We start from the raw sequence: 19,905 nt of genomic DNA, 5'->3' as shown, positions 1-19,905 counted from the left end.
GGTTGAGGAAATTACCAAGCAAAGTGTTGAAGATGCAGCTTAGCTTCTCTTCAATGTTTTAGAAAATGCAAGAAGAGATGAATGACCTAGAGATAAACTGTTCATCAAAAGGAAATAAGAAGTCAAAAATTTGAAAAATTTTCAGCATATCCACTTTGGAAAAAACGAGAACACCCATAAAGGAGCCTGAACTGATTAAGACATCCCCTAATATATGGCACTGGAAACTTCCTGGCAGTTCAAATCTAGAATTCAGAGGCTGAAGAGTATACTATAGATCTCCAAAAACCCAAGTTACCAAGAAAGCTGGGCAAGAAGAGCCACAGCAAAACTCTTAGTTAAAAAGGAGACCATCAGCCGAATTTACCTGCACATTTCCTTTGCATAAGTAAGGTTAAAATTTGGCAGAGTAAAGGAAAACGTATAGTCCCAAATCTACAAGTTTGCTTCCCTTAAGTTACAGTGGAGCATACAGGAAGATATGATTAGAGTTGTATATTTTCTCCATAAAAAAAATTCAAAAAAGTTAGATCAAGGAAAGAGGAAAAATTTTTTAAGACGTGACCTTTTCATACAATTCTCAAAGAGATATATACTATTTTAAACCAGTATCAGACATCTCCCTGCCGAAGGGAAACTTTTTTTTTCTTCTATTTTACTACCAAGAATAAACAGGAGAAATAAAAACGCTTTGTGCACTATTTCAGTTTAGGAAATCACTTGCTTACCAAAATTGGCGCCCACATTTGCAGCGAACAGGTTTAGCATCAGGATACTGGACTTTAACAACATGGTGGCAATCTGGGGCAGGACACCACTTTAACAGTCGATTGCACTGAAATACAAGTTAGAAAATAAAAAATGACAGCTGGTTGGGCACAGTGGCTCACACCTATAATCCCAGAACTTAGGGAGGCCAAGGCGGGAGGACTGTTTGAGGTCAAGCACTCAAGACCAGCCCGGGTAACACAGCAAGACCTTGTCTCTACCTACAAAAAAAAAAAAAAGAAGAATTTAGCCAGTCATGGTAGTATGTGCCTATAGTCCCGACTACACAGGAGGCTGAGGCAAGAGGATCACTTGAGCCCAGAAGGTAGAGGCTGCAGAGAGCTGTGATCATCTGCTGCACTCCAGCCTGGGTGTCAGAATGAGGCCCTGCCTCAAAAAAAGGCAGCAAATTAAACTAGGTCATGATGCAAGATTTAATAGTACATCAAGCAATTATTTATATTGCTTCTCTGGTACAAGGGGCAAATGGGGGATGATGACACAAGCTTATCAAAACTTGCTGTGGTCTTCTATGGCAACACTTTCAGATGTACTGTTTTTTTTGTTGTTGTTTTTTGTTTTTTTTTTAAGATGACTGAACCTTGAAGACTCGGTTTTATAAAATACATGAATTATCTCTTGTTTTATGTTCTTTTAATCCCACTGAAACTTTAATTAAATATTATGCATGTGATCATTGAAAAGCACTAATTTATTTATGGTTCTATTTCAGAAAAATTTTCAAAAGACACAAGAAAATCAGATATACTCTTTACCAAGGAAGGTGCTTAGATGCTACAGAATAGTTCAAGATAGGCTAAAGGATATACATACAACTTCTCCCATGAAAAGCTCTTGTAAGAAAAAAAAAAAACCCAGATCCTAAACCACAGGCAAAGAGTGCATTTTAGTTCCTCAAAAGGAAATATAACTTTTATAGTATTTTTATTATGAACCAAAACACTCTGCACCAGAATTCAGAAGTCCATTGACCATTTCAAATAATACACTATTTCTAAAATAGGCTGTTTCCAGGTTTAATCTCTTAACAGAAATCATTACTTTTTAGAATGAGAAGACCAAGTTACACTGATGTTGTCATACAGGATCTGGTCAACTCCTCTGTAAAGAGCCAAGAGGGTAAAGAATTTTGGTTTTGCAGGCCAGAACAGCCTCCGTAGCAACTACTCAACTCTGCCACTGTAGCACAAAGGGAGTCATAGAACAAATGGGCAAAGGCATGGTCCAATAAAGTACAGCATTCTTTATTAACAAGATTTACTGGTAATGAAACCTAAAACGAGCAGAGAAATAGCAGGGTTAGAATCTCAAACATGGTTAAACATGACACGATTAGTAATCTACTACAATTCTCTGCTATGGTAAAGAAAAAGAAAGAAAGAATACACTAAAAGTGATTTTATTATCCAAGGTCAAGATATATGGAGAGATCTACTTACTGGTTTCTCATACTCTTTTATTTTATTTTGCTTTTTATTAAGAGGGAGTCTCGCTCTGACATCCAGGCTGGAGTGCAGTGGCGCGATCTCGGCTCACTGCAACCTCCGGCTCCGAGGTTCAGGCGATTCTCCTGCCTCAGCCTCCCAAGTAGCTGGAATTACAGGCTTGTGCCACTGCGCCCAGCTAATTTTTGTATTTTTAGAAGGGACGGGGTTTCACCATGTTGGCCAGGCTGGTCTTGAACTCCTGATCTCAGATGATCCACCCACCTCGGCCTCCCTTAGTGCTGGGATTACAGGCATGAGCCACCGCACCCGGCCTGTCATACTCTTTTGAGAATAAAGGTATTTTGGCATGCTTCAAAATATGGTAAAGATGTTTTTTTATCGTTAATAAATTATAATTTTTTAAAAATAGTATTTCTATTAATAAACAGAATTCCTTCCTACAAGAAGGAAAACAAATCACTTACCTCTACAAAGCTATTTGTTATTAAATGCTGATACTTTAACTTTTGAATCTATGATCAGGTGCCTGAAACCAAGAATAAAAATAAATTAGAAAGTTTCCAGTCAAGAGTATTTTCCACATTTATAAAACATAGTTTCCAAAGCTGTTTATGCTAATGGCTACAACATGTTTATGCCCTAAGCTGTAAATACTGAAATGCACACAGGCTATCAACAAATGTAATTGTACTGATCAAAACAATAATTTCAAAGTCTATATAGTTTTATTTTCATAGACTTTTTTTCCCATGGTTCTTATTTTTTAAATATTCTACTTTTACCCAGTTTCTATTACAGCCTAATGACTTGCCAACTAGTGCCAAGTGTAGGCTCATTTCAGGGTCTTTTGACTCTGATATCATGCCTTAAAAGACAGCAATTCTCAGCCACCTTCCTTCAGATACCCCACCCAAATCAGTATGTGAAATGAGACAGATATTATTGACAGAAATGTTAAGAAATGGATCCAGGTTTTGTGACACCTAAAGCTCATATAATTTTAAGAGCCTTCTTCCTCTGAGAGCTCTTGGAAATTAACCAGAAATGCTCACTGATTGCATCCTGGTCTCTTCTGAACACTCTGTAATTCACAAGAATTTCCAGAACTCACAGGAGCCCACGTCGTGAGGAACCCTGAAGCTTAAGTTTCATTAATTCTATGGTAAACACTCCTGAGTGTGTTACAAGAAAAAGAATTCCCACTGAGAAAGACAGGAAGAACATGCATGTAGCTCAACCCCATTAAAATATTTTAAATGAACCAATCTGGCCTCATCTGACTCTTCTGAGCTTCACAGGCCTCTCTCCTTCCACAAGATCCCACCCTGTCCTGTGCCACTTTCAGTGCACTTCTATCACATTCGTATTCTTGTATTTCCTTCAAAACAGTAAGTACCACCCTTCATCAGAGGTTTTGCATAAGGCTGCCTCCCTTGGAAAGACAAGAATACTATAATGGAGCTCTAAGATGGGAGAGCCGAGGTTTGAATGCCGGCCTCACCACTCACTAGCTATGAATTGAAGGTAAATTCTTTGAACTTTCCATTCCTCAGGTTACTAATCTGTAAAATAGATATCAGAAATACGGTTGTGAGACTAGAATAGTGCCTGGCAGATAGTAAGCACTCAATAAATATTAGACGCTATTACTATATTACTTCACTCAGTTACAATCAAGTATTACTCAAGGAAGCCTTTCCCGAGTTTCCACACTCGTTTGGATATAGATCCCCTCTCAATTCTCATGGTACCTTAAACATCTCCTTTATAGAAATTATCATAACTTTAATTAGACAGTTACCTGTATAATCATTTAATATTTGTCTTTCTCCTCCCAACCCCAAGAAAGGATACCCAGGTGTCCGGTACAGTGCCTGGCCTGTAGAAAGTGTTCAATTTTTTTTTTTTTTTTTTTTTTTTTTTTTTTTTTTTTTGAGACAGAGTCTCGCTCTGTCGCCCAGGCTGGAGTGCAGTGGCCGCATCTCAGCTCACTGCAAGCTCCGCCTCCCGGGTCTACGCCATTCTCCTGCCTCAGCCTCCCGAGTAGCTGGGACTACAGGCGCCCGCCACCTCACCCGGCTAGTTTTTTGTATTTTTTTAGTAGAGACGGGGTTTCACCGTATTAGCCAGGCTGGTCTCGATCTCCTGACCTTGTGATCCGCCCGTCTCGGCCTCCCAAAGTGCTGGGATTACAGGCTTGAGCCACCGCGCCCGGCCTCAATATTTTTTAAATGAGTAAATCTCCGTATTTCACAGAAGTGGAACCTGTGATCTAAAAATAATTCGTGTGGTTCCACAAAAAGTTAAACATAGCGGGCCGGGCGCGGTGGCTCACGCCTATAATCCCAGCACTTTGGGAGGCTGAGACGGGCGGATCACAAGGTCAGGAAATCGAGACCACCCTAACTAACACGGTGAAACCCCATCTCTACTAAAAATACAAAAAAAAAAAAAAAAAAAAAAAAATTAGCCGGGCGTGGTGGCGGCGCCCGTAGTCCCAGCTACTGGGGAGGCTGAGGCAGGAGAATGGCGTGAACCCGGGAGGCAGAGCTTGCAGTGAGCCGAGATCGCGCCACTGCACTCCAGCCTGGGCGACAGAGCGAGACTCCACCTCAAAAAATAAAAAAAAAAAAAAAAGTTAAACATAGCATTACCACATGACCCAGCAATTCTCCTTTGAGGTATACATATACTTAAGAGATTAAAAACAAGTGTTTACCGCCGGGCGCGGTGGCTCACGCCTGTAATCCCAACACTTTGGAAGGCCAAGACAGGCGGATCACGAGGTCAGGAGATCGAGACCATCTTGGCTAACACGGTGAAACCCGGTCTCTACTGAAAATACAAAAAGTAGCCAGGCATGGTGGCAGGCGCCTGTGGTCTCAGCTACAGGGGAGGCTGAGGCAGGAGAATGGCGTGAACCCGGGAGGCGGAGCTTGCAGTGAGTGGAAATCGCGCCCCTGCACTCCAGCCTGGGCCACAGAGCGAGACTCCGTCTTAAAAAAAGAAAAAAAAAAAAAAACCAAAACAGGTGTTCAATGAAAAACTTGTACACAAATGTTCATATGTTCACATAACACATTTCTGTAAAAAATGGAAATGTCCATATAATGGAACCATTATTCAGCAATGAAAAGGAATAAAGTGTTGATTCATAATACAACATGGATGAATCTTGAAAACATTAAAGAAGCCAATCACAAAAGGCAACATATTATATGATTCTATTTATATGAAATGTCCAGAGAGGGAGAAAGGAGTAGCGAATGATTGCTTAACAGATATAAGGTGATCAAAATAGTCTGCAATTAGGCAATGTTTCTAGAATAATATTATGTATATACTAAAAGCCACTGGATTATATACTTAAAAATACAGATGCTGGCCAGGAGCAATTGCTCACGCCTGTAATCCTAGCACTTTGGGAGGCAGAAGTGGTCGGATCACTTGGGGTCAGGAGTTGAAAACCAGCCTGGCCAACATGGTGAAACCTCATCTCTACTAAAATTCCAAAACAAAATTAGCTGAGCATGGTGGCGGGCACCCGTAATCCCAGCTACTCAGGAGGCTGAGGCAGGACAATCACTTGAACCTAGGAGGCAGAGGTTGCAGTGAGCCGAGATCATGCCACTACTGCCCTACAGTCTGGGCAACAGAGAGAGATTCCATCTCAAAGAAACAAAAAACAAAAAAAACCCCATCGCTTCTTAAACAACACAGGTTTGAACTGCATGGGTCCACTTACACATGAATAGTTTTCAACCAAATGTGAATCAAAAATAGTTACTTGTGGATGTGAAACCTGTATATACGGATGGTCGAATTTTTGTATACATGGGTTCTGCTGGGCTGACATGAGCATGTGCATGCAGATTTTGGTATATTCAGGGTGTAGGGTGTGGGTCCTGGAACCAATCCCCAGTATACTATGGATGACTGTAATTAAAATGAGTTTTATGTTACAGATTTTATATTAATAAATAATAATAAGGAATATTATCAGGCCAAAAGTCAGATGCCCTGCTTGCCAAACACACACATCTTATTTACACACGTATTCCCATAATGCTTTTTGGGTATGACAAATCCTAATGATTTCTGATAGCTGACCTTAACCTAAAAAGTTATCTAAACCTGGCATGGACCACCAGGACTGGTGATAGCAAACATCAGCCAATAGTTATTAGGACAAGGTTCTGCCCTTAGTTTATCTGATATTGATAAGGAAGTAAAAGAAAGTGAGCATCCATCTTCGAGACTAGGCATTCTCAAGAAGGTGGCAGCAAGTGTCACTCTGGTCATTTATAAGACAATTCTCTTGGCAACGATTTGTTGCCATCACAAACTGAAAATAGTTATTGGCCAGGTGCGGTGGCTCACGCCTGTAATCCTAGCACTTTGGAAGGCCAAGGCAGGCGGATCACCTGAGGTCAGGAGTTCGAGACCAGCCTGGCCAACATGACAAAACTCTGTCTCTACTAAAAATACAGAGCTTAGCCGGACATGGTGGTGTACACCTGTTATCTCACCTACTCGGGAGGCTGAGGCAGGAGAACTGCTTGAATCCAGGAGGCAGAGGTTGCAGTGAGCCGATATGGCACCACTGCACTCCAGCCTGGGCAAACCAATACATTAATTCACCACATAAACAAAATTAAAAACCATTATCATCTCCTCAAATGACACAGGGAAAGCTTTCAATAAAGTCCAACATCTCTTCATGATAAAAACCATCAACAAACTAGGCTTTGAAGGAACATACCTCAAAATAATAAGAGCCATCTATGACAAACCCACAGCCAACATCATACTGAAAACAGGCAAAGGCTGGAAGCATTCCACTTAGGAAAGGGATGCCCATACTCACCACTCCTATTCAACATAGTACTGGAAGTCCTAGCCAGAGCAATCAGGCAAGAGAAAGAAATAAAACGTATCCAAATAGGAAAAGAAGTCAAATTATCAGTCTTCACTGATGATGATTCTATACCTAGAAATAACCCTAAAGACATTGCCAAAAGGCTCCTAGAGCTGACAAAGTCAGTAAAGTTTCAGCATACAAAATAAATGTACAAAATTCAGTAGCATTTAATATATACCAATAACATTCAAGGCGAGAGCCAAATAAATAATGCAATCCTATCGATAATAGTCACACACACGTAAATGGTTTTTAGGATAACTAGCTAGCCACATGCAGAAGAATGAAACTTAACTCCTGTATCTTTCACCATATACAAAAATTAACTAAAGGATTAAATACTTGAATATAAGAGCTCAATCTATAAAAATATTAGAAGAAAATCCAGGTAATAACATTCTAGACATCAGCCTTAGCAAAGAATTTGTGACAAAGTCCCCAAACGCAACTGCAACAAAAGCAAAAATTGACAAGTGGGACTTAATTAAACTAATGAGCTTCTGTACAGCTAAAGAAACTATCAAAACAGAGTAAACAGACAACCTACAGAATTGGAGAAAATATTCAAATTATACACCCCAAAAAAAAGCCTCATATCCAGAATCTGTAAAGGAACTTAAACAAGCAAAAAACAAATAATCCCATTTAAAAATAAGCAGGCTACTGTGTCAATGAAGTAGCCATTCCTTTGTTTCTTTACTTCTCTAATAAATTGCCTGTAATCCCAGCACTTTGGGAGGCCGAGGCGGGCGGATCACAAGGTCAGGAGATCGAGACCACAGTGAAACCCCGTCTCTACTAAAAATACAAAAAAATTAGCCGGGCGCGGTGGCGGGCGCCTGTAGTCCCAGCTACTCAGGAGGCTGAGGCAGGAGAATGGCGGGAACCCGGGAGGCGGAGCTTGCAGTGAGCCGAGATCGCGCCACTGCACTCCAGCCTGGGCAACAGCGTGAGACTCCGTCTCAAAAAAAAAAAAAACAAAAAAAAAAAACTTCTCTAATAAATTTGCTTTCACTTAAAAAAAGAAAAAAAAGGGCAAAGTACATGAATAGACACTTCTCAAGAAGACATACACGCAGCCAACAGATTCAAAAAAAGTTCAACAACACTAATCATTGGAGAAATGCAAATCAAAACCATAATGATGTACCATATCATCTCACACCAGTCATAAGGAATATTATTTAAAAGTAAAAAAATTAAAACAAAAAAAAATTTTTTAAAGTAAAAAAATAACAGATATTAGTGAGATCACAGGGAAAATAAATCAGTCTACCTAAAAGACACATTCATTAGTATGTTCACTGTGGCATTAGTCACAATAGCAAACACATGAAATCAATCTAGATGCCCATCAACAGTGGACTGGATAAAGAAAACGTGGCACATGTACACCATGAAACACTATGCAGTCATAAAAAAGACAGCACAATCATGTCCTTTGCAGCAATACAAATGCAGCTAGAGGTCATCATTCTAAATGAATTAACACAGAAATACTCAATACCGCATGTTCTCATTTTTAAGTGGGAGCTAAACGGCGAATACATGTGAAGATGAGAATAAAAGACAGTGGGGACTATTAGAGTGAGCAGGGTGGGACGGCAAGAGTTGAAAAACTATTAGGTATTGTGCTCACTACCTGGGTGATGGGATTATTTGTACACCAAACCTTATGGACAAGGAATTTACCCATGTAACAAACCTGCACATGTACACCTGAACCTAAAATAAAAGTTGAAAGAAAAAAAAGAAAGAACCCCTCACAAGAAGAGTCGTTAGCTGAAAGCCTCCAGCTTGCCTCCAGCTGTAGTGTATCTGAAATCAGTAGCAGTGTTTCAGCAAAGACCATGATTCCCTGGGTAGTCTCTGTCAATGACTGAGCATATCAAGCGTACTGGGCCCAGCTCTTTCTACTTATTAAGGTATCCTTCTATAGGCAATCTACGCACAGAAGTTCCCCCACAGGGCTGCTAAAGACTCTCATAGCCCTATCATCTGAAGTCTCTTCCTGTTGAATCTTCCTCCTTTCTTGCCCTTAACAGATGTCAGGCCTACATCAATGTCTATCTGCTCCTGCTGTTTACCTTACACATATGCTATTCCACAATGGGTCAGTTTCACTTTTTATTCTATCTTGGGATCTGCTTCCAAGAGCACCTCAACTAACACATACGCACATTCTAATCGCCAATCCCAAGGTTTATCAAAATCTAGCTACCATGCATTTCTAAGTTTGTAAGAATAGTGATCAGGCATTTAACCAAGTCACAAATGGGCTTTTGTACTGCTACTAAGGAATGGAATGTAGATGTAAAAGTTTCTTCAGACTTTGAGAAGTTTCACTTCCTTTGAGGTGCTTTGGTTTAACCAACTAACCAATATTCACATGCAGAATCTATCAAAAATACTTACATAACTGTGTTGTCATCCACTAAGATATCACAACCATGAGCAGGACACGAAATAGTCTGAAAAAGATTGAAGTTTAAACTGTCTTCATTCAACAAATATTTAATGAATGCTTACCATTGCCAGGCACTTTGCTAGGTTCTGGGAATATCTTAATATTTATAGGATCTCAGTCCTTCCCTTTCTCCTTAAAGGAAATGTGTGTGAGAGTATATTTATCACCATAAAGCAACTAGACTTGCTAACCTGAGTGATTGGTCTTTAAACACACAACTTTAAAGGTAAAAGCAAGATAATCTTACAAAACTGTGAAACAAGTTTCAGTTAACACATACCAATACTGATGCCGGCTGAGAAAACATTACCTGGAGTGGCTCTTTAACTGGAATGCCACATTACTTTAGGAAAAAGCCTATTACCTTTAGTTGTTTGAATCTAGAAAAATGTTCCCCATGCGATTCATGATACACAAAGCTTCACCTGTTTTTATTTGTGCAAATTTCTGCAAGGGTCTGAACACTATAGGAAATTCAACAAAAAAGTGAGAAACAACTTGGTATCTTTACCTGACCCATGCCATCTTCCATTATTTTGGTAGTTAAATATTCACTCCAGCATTGCATACAAAACTTATGTCCACATTCAAGGCCAGTGAAATACTGTAAGAAAAATAAAACATGAACTTAACAAAGACATTACCAGAAAAATCACTATAAACAGTGACTCAATAGGGCTTGATAAGGTCACATTTCTTATAGTGGCTAAAATGTCCAGTTTGACAATACATGGGCTCCTAAAATGAACTTTTCATGGTGAAATCTGGACATGCAAATACACTGAGCACACATACATCTTAGGAATGGCGGGCAACAACATCTGTATTAAATATAAAAAGACAGACAAATGAGCATATGAAAGAATGCTCAGTATCATTCAGCATCATGGAAATGCCAATCAAAACCACCACGAAGGCTGGGCAACATGGCAAAACCCTGTCTCTACAAAAAATACAAAAATTAGTCAGCCATGATGACGCATGCCTGGAGTCCCAGCTACTTGGGAGGCTGAGGTGGAAGCACTGCCTGAGCCTGGGAGGCAGAGGTTGTAGTGAGCTGAGATCACACACCACTGCACTCCAGCCTGGCCAAAAGAATGAGACCCTGTCTCAAACAAAACAAAGCAACACCACTTCACACTCACTAGAACACGTATAATTAGAAAGACAGAGAAAGCAGGGCACACTGGCTCATATCTGTAATCCCAGCGCTTTGGGTGGCTGAGAGGGGAGGATTACTTGAGGCAAGGAGTTCAAGACCAGCCTGGGCAACATAGTGAGACTCTGTCTCCACAAAAAATTAAGAAATTAGCCAGGTGTGGCAGCACATGCCTGTAATCCCAGCTACTCAGAGGGGCTGAGGTGGGAAGATCACTTGAGCCTGAGAGGTCAAGGCTAGTCAGCTGTCATCATGCCACTGCACTCCACACTGTGCAACAAAGTGAGGCTCTATTCGGAAAAAAAAAAAAAGACAGATAATATTAATAACGAGTGTTGGTGGGGATGTAGAAAAATTGGAGCCTTCGTACACTGTTGATAGAGATGTAAAATGGCGCAGCAACTTTGGAAACAATCAGGCAGTTCCTCAAAATATTAAACATAAGGTTACCATATGACCCAGCAATTCCAATCCTAGGTATATACTTGAAAGAAATGAAAACATACATCCATACAAAAACTAGTACACAAATGTTCATTATAGCATTATTCATAACAGCCAAAAAATGAAAACAATCCAGATGTCCATCAACTGAAGAAAAAAAGTACATTTTCCATATAATTTCCACAGATAAAATACTGTTCAGCCATAAAAGGAAATAAAGTACTGATACATGGCCACAATATAGATGAACCTTGTCTTCAAGATTCTTCTCCTATCACTTGCATAGTAAAATTTCTTGTAAAAGAGTGAAAATAAGCCCGTCATAAAAGATCACATATTGATTCTTTTCTTTTCTTTTTTTTTTTTTTTTTTTTTTGAGACGGAGTCTCGCTCTGTCCCCTAGGCTGGAGTGCAGTGGCTGGATCTCAGCTCACTGCAAGCTCCGCCTCCCGGGTTTACGCCATTCTTCTGCCTCAGCCTCCCGAATAGCTGGGACTACAGGCACCTGCCACCTCGCCCGGCTAGTTTTTTTGTATTTTTTTTTTTTTTTCCAGTAGAGACGGGGTTTCACCCGGTTAGCCAGGATGGTCTCGATCTCCTGACCTTGTGATCCGCCCGTCTCAGCCTCCCAAAGTGCTGGGATTACAGGCTTGAGCCACCGCGCCCGGCCGTCTTTTTTTTTTTTTTTTTTTTTTGAGACCGAGTCTCCCTCTGTCACCTAGGCTGGAGTGCAGTGGCGTCATCTCGGCTCACCGCAACCTTCGCCTCCCGGGTTCAAGCAATTCTTCTGCCTCAGCCTCCCAAGTAGCTGGGACTACAGAAGTGCGCCACCACACCCAGCTAATTTTTGTATTTTTTAGTAGAGACAGGGTTTCACCATATTGCCAGGCTGGTCTCCAACTCCTGACCTCGTGACTCACCCACCTCGGCCTCCCAAAGTGCTGAGATTACAGGCGCCACCATGTCAAGCCTTGTTTGATTGTGTTACATGAAATGTCCAGAATAGGTATATCCATTGACAAAGAAAACAGATGAGCAGCTGCCTACGGGCTGGGGGACTTGGGAGGAATTAGGGGGTGAATTTAAAAAGGTATCTCCTGGGGGATTATCAAGTGTTTTTAAAATTGTGGTGATGGCACATAACTCTGTAGAATATACTAAAACCACTTTAAATGGGTGAACTGGATAGTATATAAATTATATCTCATTAAACCTGTTATGAAAAGACTTATTCGGAATAGCTAAGGATAATAGTAACTAACACTTTGTTCTAAAATGTTAGAGTTAAGGGATCCTTAAATGAAGCTGTATCCTGTAATGGGACATGAAGTAAACACTTTAAATAATATTAGATGATCTGGAGGATTATGTCTTTTAAAAAGATTCAAATAATGGTTACCTTATTTTAAAGAACATTTTGCAATAATTTACCACTAAATTATTTTTAATTAAGTTATATAGGCTTATGATTAAAAACAAATTTTTTTAACAGTACAAGTTCAGAGTTTATGCTGAAAAATAAGCCTCCCTAGGCCAGGCGCGGTGGCTCACACCTGTAATCCCAGCACTACCGGAGGCAGACGTGGGCAGATAACTTACAGTCAGGAATTTAAGACCAGCCTGGCCAATGTGGCGAAACCTGTCTCTACTAAAAATACAAAAATTAGACAGGTGTGGCGTTGAGGCAGGCGTATCACTTGAGATCAGGAACTCAAGATCAGCCTGGCCAAAATGGCGAAACCCTGTCTCTACTATAAATACAAAAATTAGCCAGGTGTGGGGGCAGGCACCTGGAGTCCCAGCTACTTGGGAGGCTGAGGCGGGAGAATCGCTTGAACCTAGGAGGCGGAGGTTGCAGTAGGTCAAGATTGGGCCACTGCACTCCAGCTTGGGTGACAGAGTGAGACTGTCTCAATAAAAAAAAAAAGGCCTCCCTCATTCCCATCCCTGTTGTTTGTTTCCTCTACCCGGAGGCAACTGCTATTTCCAGTTGCTTACATATTCTTCCAGAGGTGTTCTAATGTACACACTTACACACACACTGTAACAGTACCACAAATTCTCTTCTGCACCTTGTTTTTTGTTGTTGTTTCAAAAAATCCAATAGGGCTGGGCAAGGTGGCTCACGCCTGTCATCCCAGCACTTTGGGAGGCCAAGGCGGGTGGATCATTTGAGTTCAGGAGTTCGAGACCAGCCAAGCCAACATGGCGAAACCCTGCGTCTACTAAAAATACAAAAAACTAGCCAGGTTTGGTACTGTATGCCTGTAATCCCAGCTACTCAGGAGACTGAGGCAGCAGAATCCCCTCAACGCAGGAGGCGGAGGTTGCAGTGAGCCAAGATCGCACCCTTGCACTCCAGCCTGGGCGACAGAGCAAGACTCCATCTAAAAAAAAAAGTAGAGAGACACTGTAGTCGCAGCTACATTTCCCAGTACAGTGGTGGGCCAGGACAGCTATTATTTTAACTACTTTAACCTAAAACATGAAGTTGCTAGGGTTAAAAAAATTAGCTACAACACACTTGGGAAGGACTGGGGTGGAGAGTGGAATCTATGAATTTACAACGTGCTCCAATGTCTCAGGACACTGTTTTTAAAGAAGCAACCACTCAGGACAGTTAACTCCAAAGGGTTGTAAACTAAGCTACCAAAAGTACTTATTTTAAAATGTGCGTGTGACGCTGCATAAAGCAAAAATTGCTTTCTGGAAGGATAAAGATACTGAAGATATATATACTAAAAAAGTACAAACGCTTGGAGAGTAGTAAAATGTGGGAGTTATACAATGTAAGTAAAGAACTCACTCATCCAATAATAAAGCTTCATGAAGAATTTCAGGTGACATTTACTTTCAAAACTCTAGAGGTTCAACTTATCTTTCTATATTTGTCTAAAAATTATGAGGAAAGGACATCCTAGTTTTGTCATGATACTTTTCGGAACACTTAGCAGTTTCCATAATGCTTTTAACTTACTTGCCAACCCATGCTGTTCCTTTTGCTATCTTGTCCTATCACTTGCATAGGAAAATTTCTTGTCAAAGAGTAATTGGTTTACATTTATTGCTTCCATTTCCTTTCCCACCTTCAAGTCAATGACTCTTTAGCCCATGAAGTTTGGTTTCTCATCCTACCTCACTCCTTCACTTCATTTCAAATTAACTTTTTAAATCTTTTCTCTGAATCTTTTCGTACTATTTACCATCCCCCAGTTCTTGAAAGTACATTCTCTCCTCCTTTGGATTCTGTATTGCTACATTTTCCTGGTTAGCCTAACTACCATGCCTTCAGATGTTAGTTCCAATTTCTGTGAATTTCTGTGGTGAGTCCTCCCTGATCAAAAACTGGGTTAGGTATCCCTCCAACACGTTCCCACAGTATCGTATCTTATATTTGCCCTGCCGAAGCACTTACCATTCTTTCTGAATATGTCACCTTACTACTTTTCTATCCAACTAACCCGTAAATTATTTGAAGTTAGGAATTATGTATTTATTCTCCATTGTTTCTTAGAGTAGTGCCTAGTGTGTTCAATGAATAGGTTCTCCATCATCAGTTACAAGTACAAAACAAAAATTTACACTGTAAATCTCAAGTCATGATTTTGAATTCTAGTTTGTTGAGACTGTTAGACAATACCAAGAACAGTGAGAAAGTTATAGTGGATATTTGTAAGCAGCTAGCTTCAGTACTCAAATCAGAGTTAAGATTTCAATTAAGAAGGAACTGGCTATGATAGAGCAGGAGGAAAAACACCAAGAAGTAAGGAAACCTTGTAAAACCTGGGTCTTAGTATTACCTCACGGAAGCATTTAACTGTGAGCACTATGTAAAACTCAACTGGCAAAGAGAATCTGTTAAAGACAATAAAATAGTCAAAATATGAATTTAATATATTGTAACAGTAGTACTTTTTTAAAATATTCAAATTAGAATTGTGATTTAAGGTAAGAGAAATGATACAGTTTTCAGGGTGGAAGAAAATTGAAAGAATATCTTATTCAACTCAGAAAGAAAAAGAAACTGCTGGATGCGGTGGTTCACACCTGTAATCCCAGCTCTGTGAGAGGCTAAGGTGGGTGGATCACCTGAGGTCAGGAGTTCAAGACCAGCCTGGCCAATATGGTGAAACCCCAACTCTACTAAAAATACAAAAATTAGCCAGGTGTAAAATTAGCCAGGTGTGGCAGCGGGAGTCTGTAGTCCCAGCTACTCGGGAGGCTGAGGCAGGAGAATCACTTGAACCTGGGAGGCAGAGGCTGCAGTGAGCCAAGACTAACAATGCACTCCAGTCTGGGCAACAAGAGCAAAACTCATGCCAAAAAAAAAAAAAAAAAAAAGAAAGAAAAGAAAAGAAGAGGCCAGACGTGGTGGCTCATGCCTGTAATCCCAACACTTTGGGAGGCTGAGGCAGGCGGAACACGACATCAGGAGATTGAGACCATCCTGGCTAACACGGTGAAACCCCGTCTCTACTAAAAATACAAAAAATTAGCCGGGCTTGATGGCAGGCGCCTGTAGTCCCAACTACTCGGGAGGCTGAGGCAGGAGAATGGCATGAACCCGGGAGGTGAAGCCTGCAGTGAGCCGAGATCGCACCACTGCACTCCAGTCTGGGTGACAGAGCGAGACTCCGTCTCAAAAAAAAAAAAAAAAAAAAAAACTGGAGGAGCACGGTGGCTCACATCTATAATGCCAGCACTTTCAGAGGCCAGGTGGGCAGATTGCTTAAGCTCAGAGAAGTTCCAGACCAGCCTGGGCAACATGGTAAAACCCTGTCTCTACAAAAAACAAAACAAAACACACACACACAGACACACACACACACACACACACCAGAAAAATCAGCCAGACATGGTGGCATGCGCCTGTGGTCCCAGAGTTTGAGGCTGCAGTGATCACATCACTGCACTCCAGCCTGGACAACAGAGCAAGGTCATCTCGAAAGAAAGAATGAAAAGAAAAAAGAAAAATCCAGTGACATTAAATGGCTTACCTCCCCCTAAAGCCAAAAATTTCACGTTAGAGTTATGATCAGAACTTGAGAATTTGAAAATTCAGTTTACCACTTTACCTACTAAATAACTCACTGATCATTCTATTTCTCTAAGAGTACTTAATTTTCTTTTAAAACTTTTCTCATCACTTGTATATGTGAACAAGTTAACTTCCCACAAATGGACCCCATTAGAGATACACATATACAACTCTAAGATAAACAATAAAAATCCTTCAATATAAATAAATATTAGCCAGGCTTGATGGTGCATGTCTGTAATTCCAGCTACTTGGGAGGCTGAGGGAGGAGGAACACTTGAACTTAAGAGTCTGATAAAGGCTGTAGTACACTATGACTGTGCCTGTGAATAGCCATAACACTCCAGCCTGGGTGGCATAGTGAGACCCCATTAACAGATTCATTGTGAAAATAACACTGTCTAAGATTTGGTATACAGTAATTATTAGGAAGAGCTACTTAACAATTAAAGCAGAGAACATGAACAAGACAGTTGTAATTATCATGGAATTAAGTTATCTCTTAGATATCTTAAGACATCTTAAGACTAAACTTCCTTAGTAAACACTCAGGTAAAGCATCAAGTAAGTAAATCATCTCAGTTCAGTAAATTTTATTTTATATTTTGAGACGGAGTCTCACTCTGTCACCCAAGCTGGAATACAGTGGCACGATGTCAGCTCACTGCAGCCTCTGCCTTCCAGGCAGCAATTCTCATGCCTCAGCCTCCCAAGTAGCTGGGATTATAGACACGCACCATCACGGCAGGGTAATTTTTTTGTATTTTTAGTTGAGACAGGTTTTCACCATGTTGGCCAGGACGGTCTCAAACTCCTGGCCTCAAGTGATCTGCCTGCCTTGGCCTCCCCAAGTGCTGGGATTATAGGCATGAGCCACTGAGCCCAGCTTCAGTTCAATAAATGTTTAGGAAGGATATTTGTACTTAAGGGATTAACATCAGTTATTTGGTTGTCTTCCTTATCGCTGGTTCTATTCCAACTCTGTCCCCACATACCATATTTAACAATCTCCATTTGAATGGATTTGATTAAGTGAAAATTTTATCTTTTGAAGAATTCTGAGAGTTCCCTAGCAAACAGTATTAACAATATTTATGAGTGTTTCTGGATATTTAAAAAACACAGTTTAAATCTATTTTAATTTGGATGAGAAACAATTCTACTCACTGCCTACCTATTACACAGTTCTCCCCGTGGTGATAAAATAAACTCCAGAAAGATTTAGGTCTATAAATGACAACTTGGACAAGTTGTTGCTGCTTTAAAAAACAAATAGGGGTTGGAGGGAAGAGGAACCAAACTCTTACTCTTTTCCTTCCTTTCCTCACACTGAATACATTGATAGGTTATGGCTTAGAGGCTACTACTCAAAGTCCCACAGATTTTCCTTTGTCTAAATAATGGAAGTTGATTTACCCTCTGAAATACAAAGTCAGCACTAGCCTTAAACTACCAGATACTCACCGAGTTAGGGTAGTTCAAGCAGCAGATCTGACAAGGCATATCCTGTGCTGATGACCTTGTATTCATCTGGCGTGTTCGAGACTTTTTACTTGGATTAATTACATGACACTCAGCAAAGAGCTTCTCCAGGTTTCCATCAAAGTACCTGCATTATTTAAACAGAAAGGATAAGAGCCCAGCAACTGCACACTGTTAGAGCTCTCCAAAAACCTGATTTTCTATAGGGAAAAGCAAGAAGCTGAATTAAAATAAAACAAGATAATAACCTTTTTACTCTGAGGAAATAAAAGCTATATGGTACAAATTATAGCAAATAAAGGTGTGTGTATACATGTGCATATATATATTGCAAGCAGCAAAAAAAGTAGCAAAAATTCAGTCTACTCTCATATATACGAGTATATGTGTGTGTATGTATGTGTGTGTGTGGGTGTGTATATATATGTAAACTAGTCGACTGAGTTTTTGCTATTTTTTTTCTAAATTTTGTTTTTAAATAATTGAATCTTGGGAAGTTAAGCTATTAGTATTTTAACAGTACTGCAACTAAAATTTCAGGATTAAATATTACTCTACAAAGAGTAATATTTTACATGGGTAGGGTATATTTTATACAAATGAACTCATGTTCTTAATAATTTTAGTTAAAGCAATTTAAACATATTAGCTTTAGTAAACAATTTATCTTACCACACAAATCATCTTAAAAATACAATTATTACATGTGTCTCATTTTACATAATAGACTTGCTTTCTAAACGTTCTTTTGAAATATTTTTAATTTACTGAGAAAGGAGAAGAAATAGAAAAAAGTGTAACTTCAAACATTTTATATAAAATAAATTACATATTAGCTTTTCATAAAATATGTATCTAAATACAGAGGTGTTCCATATCTAATACATCAAGAGTATATGCCAAGTACTACCTAGAGTTTTAACTAAATAGCAAACCTCTGGACAGAAGATAGTAGAGCAGAACTTAAGCGGGAGTGGGCGGGGAAGATAGCGGTAAATACTTAGCACAATGTTTCCAATGAATTCAGATAAGACATGTTCTCTGGCCTCCTGAAATAGCTTACTATTCAAAAGGGAAAAGCAATAGATTCAAAAAAATTTAAAAAAACTTTCCAATTTGCAAAACCAATATAACCAGCAAAAAGAATGCGTAATCTGGTCAATTACTTTTTAGGTTGTAAAGCCCAGGTTACAGTAACTATAATGCTCTTTATATACAAACAGGAGATTTTCAATTTTAAAAGTAATTCAATACTCCAAAGGAATTTCCAATATTTTTAATTAAGGTCTTATTTAGGCTTCATGTCAAAGGTTACTATACCTTACTGTACCTCCAGAAAAATCATTCAAATGAAACAAACCATATCACTTCTCCTAAGACTAATAAATATCTTTTTTATAGATACTTTGACTACAGCATATTTCAATGAAATCATATTTTCAATTGAAATGCCAACACATTACAAAAAGGAGGATTATCAGAAAGTTAAAAGTTGTCAGGAACTCATACAAATAGAAAATTAATGTCTCTGATGATTCAGATAATCAGAATATATCTACAGCAGAAAATCAAATGCTTTCCTACAATTTCGAGACAGAGTCCCACTCTGTCGCCCAGACTGGAGTGCAGTGGTGCTATCTCGGCTCACTGCAAACTTTGCCACGGAGGTTCAAGCGATTCTCCTGCTTCAGCCGCCCGAGTAGCTGGAATTGCAGGCCTGCCACCATGCCCCGCTAATTTTTGTTCTGGTACCCAGGCGTGGTGGCTCACACCTGCAATCCCAGCACTTTGGGATGCGGAGGCCGGTGGATCACTTGAGATCAGCAGTTCAAGACCAGCCTGGCCAAAATGGTGAAACCCCATCTCTACTAAAAATACAAAAAATTAGCCCGGCACAGTGGCGGGTGCCTGTAATCCCAGCTACCCGGGAGGCCAAGGCATGAGAACTGCGTGAACCCAGGAGGCGAGGTTGCAGTGAGCCAAGATGGTGCCACTGCACTGCACTCTAGCCTGGGTGACAGAGCAAGACTGTCTCAATTTTTTTAAAAAAAGATAATATAAAATACCAACTTTTACCTGAAAAACTGAAAGCATACCAGACTAACACTAATTATCAATTCATAAACCAGCTAAATACCTTGTTTTATAAAAATATTC

General features: G+C 39.9%; 1 protein-coding gene across 1 annotated transcript in view; it reads right to left on the bottom strand.

Annotated features, from left to right (window-relative positions):
- Nucleotides 1-19,905, bottom strand: part of LOC105470181 (uncharacterized) — a 318,425-nt gene that overhangs the window by 278,413 nt on the left and 20,107 nt on the right. Inside the window, exons 4-8 of the mRNA XM_071101026.1 lie at nt 17,731-17,875; nt 10,137-10,229; nt 9,574-9,629; nt 2,702-2,763; nt 729-835 (exon numbers count right to left, since the gene is read on the bottom strand). Of these exons, the coding sequence (XP_070957127.1) occupies nt 729-792 (64 nt within the window). The 5' untranslated portion in view covers nt 793-835; nt 2,702-2,763; nt 9,574-9,629; nt 10,137-10,229; nt 17,731-17,875. The remainder of the gene's footprint in view (nt 1-728; nt 836-2,701; nt 2,764-9,573; nt 9,630-10,136; nt 10,230-17,730; nt 17,876-19,905) is intronic.

This window comes from Macaca nemestrina, chromosome 7 (genome assembly GCF_043159975.1).
Source record: "Macaca nemestrina isolate mMacNem1 chromosome 7, mMacNem.hap1, whole genome shotgun sequence".
Classification (NCBI taxonomy): domain Eukaryota; kingdom Metazoa; phylum Chordata; class Mammalia; order Primates; family Cercopithecidae; genus Macaca; species Macaca nemestrina.
The sequence above is the reverse complement of the archived record's forward strand: the minus strand, read 5'-3'. Positions and strand labels throughout refer to the sequence as shown.